This window comes from Coregonus lavaretus (genome assembly GCF_964263955.1).
Source record: "Coregonus lavaretus genome assembly, chromosome: 20".
Taxonomy (NCBI): Eukaryota; Metazoa; Chordata; class Actinopteri; order Salmoniformes; family Salmonidae; genus Coregonus; species Coregonus lavaretus.
The window spans coordinates 39,933,877-39,939,876 of NC_140007.1; the positions used below are offsets into that span (position 1 = coordinate 39,933,877).

The window sequence follows — 6,000 nt, forward strand, 5'->3', positions numbered from 1 at the left end:
TGTCAACGAATGTTCCATCCTCACAGGCCCCTGAGCCTGTGTAGGGATGTCATTTGGACAATGACTGAAGGAGTGGGATGCGGTTTTGGATGTATTTGATTTATGTATTGTATATGATGTTGTTTCCCCCCCCCGCTTTCCCGCAATGATTATTTTTTTTCTCGTTCACTACCCGTACAGTAGGTGGAGGCATGCACCTAGAAACGTTTGTTTGCAGACCGTCATAAAACCAGGGAAGAAGAACACTGGTCGGAACCAGTCGTTCCTGGACAGGTTACTCTCTAGGCTAGACTAGCTCCATCCAGCTGTCCCTCCCCTGGCTGCATGGCTCATTCCAAACACACACTGACACACACAGACACACACTCTCGGACACTGATACATTCCCACACAGGGTGGATTGAGTGGATTTGGGTAGATTGGGTGGATTTGGGTGGATTTGGGGTGGACTGGGTGGATTTGGGGTGGATTTGGGTGGATTGGGTGGATTTGGGTGGATTTGGGGTGGACTGGGTGAATTTGGGGTGGATTTGGGTGGATTGGGTGGATTTGGGGTGGATTGGGTGGATTGGCTAGATTGGGTGGATTGGGGTGGATTGGGTGAATTTGGGCTGGATTGGGTCAGGCCGGTGTGGGCTCAGTGGGCTGACAGGAGAAGAGAGGGTTGGGGTGAGCCAGCCAGTGGGGTGGGTTTGTGGGGTTCCTGCCCTAGCCCAGACCGCCCCAGACCAGTTAGTTGTGCTGTCTGTGCAGGGTTTTTGTTCCCGCCTGACAGGCACCCACTGTAATTAACTCCCTGGATCACTCTGTATGCTCACTCTCACAGACAAAGAGAGGGAGCGGGATGGAGGGAGGGAGGGAGGGAGGGAGGGGGGAGGGGGGAGGGGGGAGGGGGGAGGGGAGATCGGGAGGGGGAGGGAGGGAGAGAGAGAGAGGGGGAGGGAGTTAGGGAGGGGGGAGGGTGGGCTAGAGAGAGAGGTGTGAGGGGGAGAGAATATGGCACGCACACACACAAATCCAACCATCTGTGTGTGTGTGTGTGTGTGTGCATTAGCCACACTGCCACTCTCTGGGAGTCATGCCATGTTAATCCTCTATTTGGCTCATCAGTCTCTAACTCTCTCTCCCTCCCTCCATCCCTCCCCCTCTCTCCCTCCCTCTCTCTTATTGTAAACAGTTTTCATAAGGTGGAATGGGCCTAGAGTATGTTTGCAAATCCAAGATCAAGAACACTGCTTTCATTACTTGAGATAAGGGGCAAAGCAGAATACATACAATCATAGTAATCCTGCCTTTATGGAAACAGACTACTTTTACTGCCTTAGTAAGTCTCTGGTCGAGGATGTCTGGCTTTCCTAAGTGCTTAGGTATGGGCTGGCTGCTGCTGGCTGCTTTTGATGGTGTGACCAGTTGGAGTGTTAAGTGATCTAAACCAGAGCGGTCGGTCGGCTGGTGGGACTGATTTACGGTAAGAGCAGGGCTGGTGGTTATAGTCCTACAAGCAGTCTAGTGGTAACACCTGATGTGATTTACGGTAAGAGCAGGGCTGGTGGTTATAGTCCTACAAGCAGTCTAGTGGTAACACCTGATGTGATTTACGGTAAGAGCAGGGCTGGTGGTTATAGTCCTACAAGCAGTCTAGTGGTAACACCTGATGTGATTTACGGTAAGAGCAGGGCTGGTGGTTATAGTCCTACAAGCAGTCTAGTGGTAACACCTGATGTGATTTACGGTAAGAGCAGGGCTGGTGGTTATAGTCCTACAAGCAGTCTAGTGGTAACACCTGATGTGATTTACGGTAAGAGCAGGGCTGGTGGTTATAGTCCTACAAGCAGTCTAGTGGTAACACCTGATGTGATTTACGGTAAGAGCAGGGCTGGTGGTTATAGTCCTACAAGCAGTCTAGTGGTAACACCTGATGTGATTTACGGTAAGAGCAGTAGGGACAGAGCTGAAAGGCGGAGGGATACGGAGGTGGTTAGTCCTACAAACAGTGGTGCAGAGCCATGTGGTCTAGTGGTCTAATGGTAACACACCCAGCTCCTAGCACACATAATACATCTGTATGTCGCCCCAGGAGACGGGACATCAGTCCTTCCTACAGAGTCTCCCCTCCTCATTTATCTCCTCCTCTACTTCAATACTGTCTGAATATAACATAAAAAAGATTTGAAAAAGCAGTGCTGTTATTATACAGGGGAATCTTGCTAAAGGCTGGAGGGGAACAATGGAGGTGGTTAGCCTTATAAGCAGTGCTGTAACACAATTCCATTTCAATTCTTCCAATTCAGGAAGTAAACTGAAATTCCAATTCCCAACTAATTTGCCTCATTACTTTTCAATTAAGAAAATTGAAATGGAATTGACCCCACCTACACCCTGTGTCCTAAATGACACCCTGTTCCCTACATAGTTCGCTACTTTTGACCAGATCCCTATGGGCCCTGGTCAAAAGTAGTGCACTACACAGGCAATAGGGTGCCATTTGAGAGAGAGAGAGATTGGACACATCAGCTGTGTAGCATTAGCTCCGAAGCCAACACATGACTGACCAGTGTAGACTAGCCTACTAGCATTTCCACACAAAGACATCAGACAAATCAGCTGGCGAATCACACAGCTTCTCTTTTGTGACCGCAAACAGTACGTTTATTTTCCTTATTTTTTCAAGTGTCTCCTGCCAGTTGAGCCCACACCGTATGACGTCATTGGCTGTTGTTCCCTGTTGCTCTACAGTGTCAGTAAATCACGAGTTGCTCCGTAAGGGTACAATCCCACATTTAGCTTGTCACGCTTTCACGTCTTCAGGGTCAATAAATGACAGTTAAGAGAGTCCACCAATGGGGAGGGACATTCTCTAAAGCGACTACTGGTTCCTCTTTGTCACGACTTCCACCGTCGCCATCCGGCTCGCCCTGCTCCACGTCCTCCTGGCCGTCCCCGAGGCCAGGGTCGGCACGCTGCTGGAGCTGCGCGTCAAGGGGGGGGTACTGTCACGACTTCCGCCAAGGCTGCCTCCCCTCCTTGTTCGGACAGGCTTCGGCGTTCGTCGTCACCAGCTTACTAGCCACTGCCGCTCCATATATCATCATTCCATTTGTCTTGTCTTGTCAATTACACACACCTGGTTCATATCCCCTCATTAGTCTGTGTATAAGTGTTCCCTCTGCCCCCTTGTCCTTGTGGGTGATTGTTTTATGTGAGTTGAGTGTAGCTCGGTTGAGCTACTCGTACCTTGTATTGCCGGGGTAGATTATTCCCCTGTGCCTGTATTTTGTTGTCGCTATCCAGCGCAACTGTGTACGACGGAATAAACTCTGTATTCCCGTGTAGCTCAGTTGGTAGAGCATGGCGCTTGCAACGCCAGGGTTGTGGGTTCGATTCCCACGGGGGGCCAGTATGAAAAATGTATGCACTCACTAACTGTAAGTCGCTCTGGATAAGAGCGTCTGCTAAATGACTAAAATGTAAATTTACCCTCCCGCGCCTGACTCTTTCACTACACACATCCCTTTCATTCTCTTGTTCTGTTCATTCATCTTAATCTCAACCTCTTGGTGAGGTTTGTTCTAATTATGGCTATTGTTCCTCTTTCACTACCTGGACACACCCCCTTTTCTTCACTCTACCCTTCATGTCCAATTGTTTATTGTTCTATGTTAATCTTATCCTTCATCTATAGGGTTAAGCTTCATTGATCCTTTTGTGTTGGTTGTCACAGCTCAGCAACATACACAAAAGCATTGGCCTCTGCAACACAATACTTTTCCAATAGCTAGGCTAAACATCAGTGCCTTAGGGGAACATGTCACTTGAATATATATATATATATATATATATATATATATATATATATATATATATGACATATGCTGTGATAATGAATAGTAGTAATATAGAATAGCATAGAATATAATACAGTACAATATAATTGTAATGCAGTAGGAATAAATACTACACTCTTAGAAGAAAATGTTCCAAAAGGGTTCTTCGGCTGTCCCCATAGGAGAACACTTTTTGGTTCCAGGTAGAACCCTTTTGGAACCATCTGTGGAAAGGGTTCTACATGGAACCCAAAAGGGTTCTACCTGGAACCAAAACAGTTCTATCTGGAACCAAAAAGGGTTCTTCAAGGGTTCTTAAAAGGGTTCTCCTATGGGTACAGCTGAAAAACACGTTTAGGTTTTAGATAGCACCTTTTTTTCTAAGAGTGTAATGAATATCAGGCAACATTGTTTTTGATGGACAATGAATGAATCACGCGTCATCTATGGATTTCATAGAAAGTTCAGGCATGTGAGGGTGACTGTCTCGCTGCAGTCTGCACATTCAACCTGTAACGTTTCAAATCTAGTGCATTTTCTTTTTCACAGGGAATGTATCTACTACCCTATCATCATGCATTATTCATGTGTTCCTGAGTGCAGCAAAAGTACATCTTCTTCCACCCCCCCCTCTCTCTGTCTCCAATGTGCTGCAGTGAGTCTGAGTCTCAGTCTGATTAGCAAGCAGACAACAGGCTGAGACGATCTCAGGGAGGAGAGAAGCTCCTGATAATGTGTGTTTGTGTTTGTGTGGAGGTCCTGGGAAGATTTCAACTGACTTTAAGTCATACATTATGGTGTGTGTAATTCAATACAAAACTAATAGCTATAGATTTTCCCAACAGACCAGTAAAATCAACACAATATATTGTTGCCATTGATCGGTATTACCTCTCTACACCTTCCATGTCATTACCTCTAGAGACCACTCACACATACTTAAACAGACACTGTTGTCATAAACCAGAAATCAAACCGTGGCCTGCATAAAACTGAGCCGAGCCAAACCAAGCTGTACTGAGCTGGCCTGGTTACGCATCCACCATACTTGCTGGAGCCGTGCTGAAAATAACATATCCAAGGCAGTACAGTTTGTTTGGGGTCGGCACAATAGTCTGAAAAGTGTCTAGACTCTAGAGAACTAGAGAGTACGAGTATTGTTCTTACCTGTAGTTCGCACCAGGCCACCTCCACCCAGGTCTCAGTGTCTAGGCCTTTGTAAACGGTCTTAAAGGCTCCCCTCCCCAGCTCAATGTCAAACTTCAGAAACCTCCCCCCCGGCGAGGTGGCCACGGCCTTCATCTCTGCCTCCTCCTCCTGCTCCCTGTCCCTCTCCTTCCCCGTCTGGGCAGGGGTGGAGGAGGGGGTGTCCTTGGCCCCGGCGTCCTGGGTGGTGCTGGGGCTGGATGGGTCGTTGTGAGCCGTGTCATGTCCCAGGGCTGCGGAAACTGAGGCGGCGGTGGCGGTAGGGGCCTGGGCCCCGCTGAGGGTGAAGACTGAGTCCAGGTGGGGGGCGGAGTGGGAGACCGCTGCAGGGTCTGCCGCCACCTCGTCCTCCTCCTCGCAGATCTCCACACTCTTCCTGAAGAAACGTTTCTCTCTCCTCAGCCTCGGCCCGTGACCTCCTGACCCTGAAGCCACCACGGTCGCAGCCGTGGATGAGGGTGTGGAGAGAGACATAGGTCTAAACGGAGGAATCTCCTCTTCCTTAACGTCTGTGTCCTCCATCTCTCCTCGCCCTCCTCTGCTTCCGCCTCCTCTTGGTCCTTCTCCTGTCTCCCTTCCCTCGGCGGCTCTCCTCTCTTGGGTCTGGGAGGAGGGGAAGTCAGAGGGGGTGCTGTGCGTCCTTTCCCTCCTGCCGCTCTCCTGCTCCGTCTCCTCCTCCCGTACTCCATCAGGTTTCTCTGAGGAGTCCTCTGTCCCCGTGGGTTCTCCAGGGTCCGTCGCCATGGGGATGCGCCTCCTCCTGCTCCCCGTCCTCTCCTCCTCCGACCCTCTGGTTCTCCTTCAGTCCCCGTCTCTCCTCTCTTTCTGTGGTCCTCTTCTTACCCACCTTCTAGGTTCTCTGGCTGCTGTTCTTCCAGTGTTGCTGGTGACTACGGGGCTGGGCCCTACCACTAGAGACTCCCTCCCTCCTTCTCTAACCTTTCTTTAGAGTCTTTACAGAGACATAAAG

General features: G+C 49.3%; 1 protein-coding gene across 1 annotated transcript in view; it reads right to left on the minus strand.

The window, feature by feature from the left end:
* LOC311148164 (uncharacterized protein) overlaps positions 1-5,774 on the minus strand; it is a gene marked incomplete at its 5' end in the record, with an annotated part of 61,439 nt that extends 55,665 nt beyond the window's left edge. Inside the window, one exon of the mRNA XM_084185053.1 lies at positions 4,992-5,774. Within this exon, the coding sequence (XP_084041179.1) occupies positions 4,992-5,774 (783 nt within the window). The remainder of the gene's footprint in view (positions 1-4,991) is intronic.
* Positions 5,775-6,000: the final 226 nt, after the last annotated feature.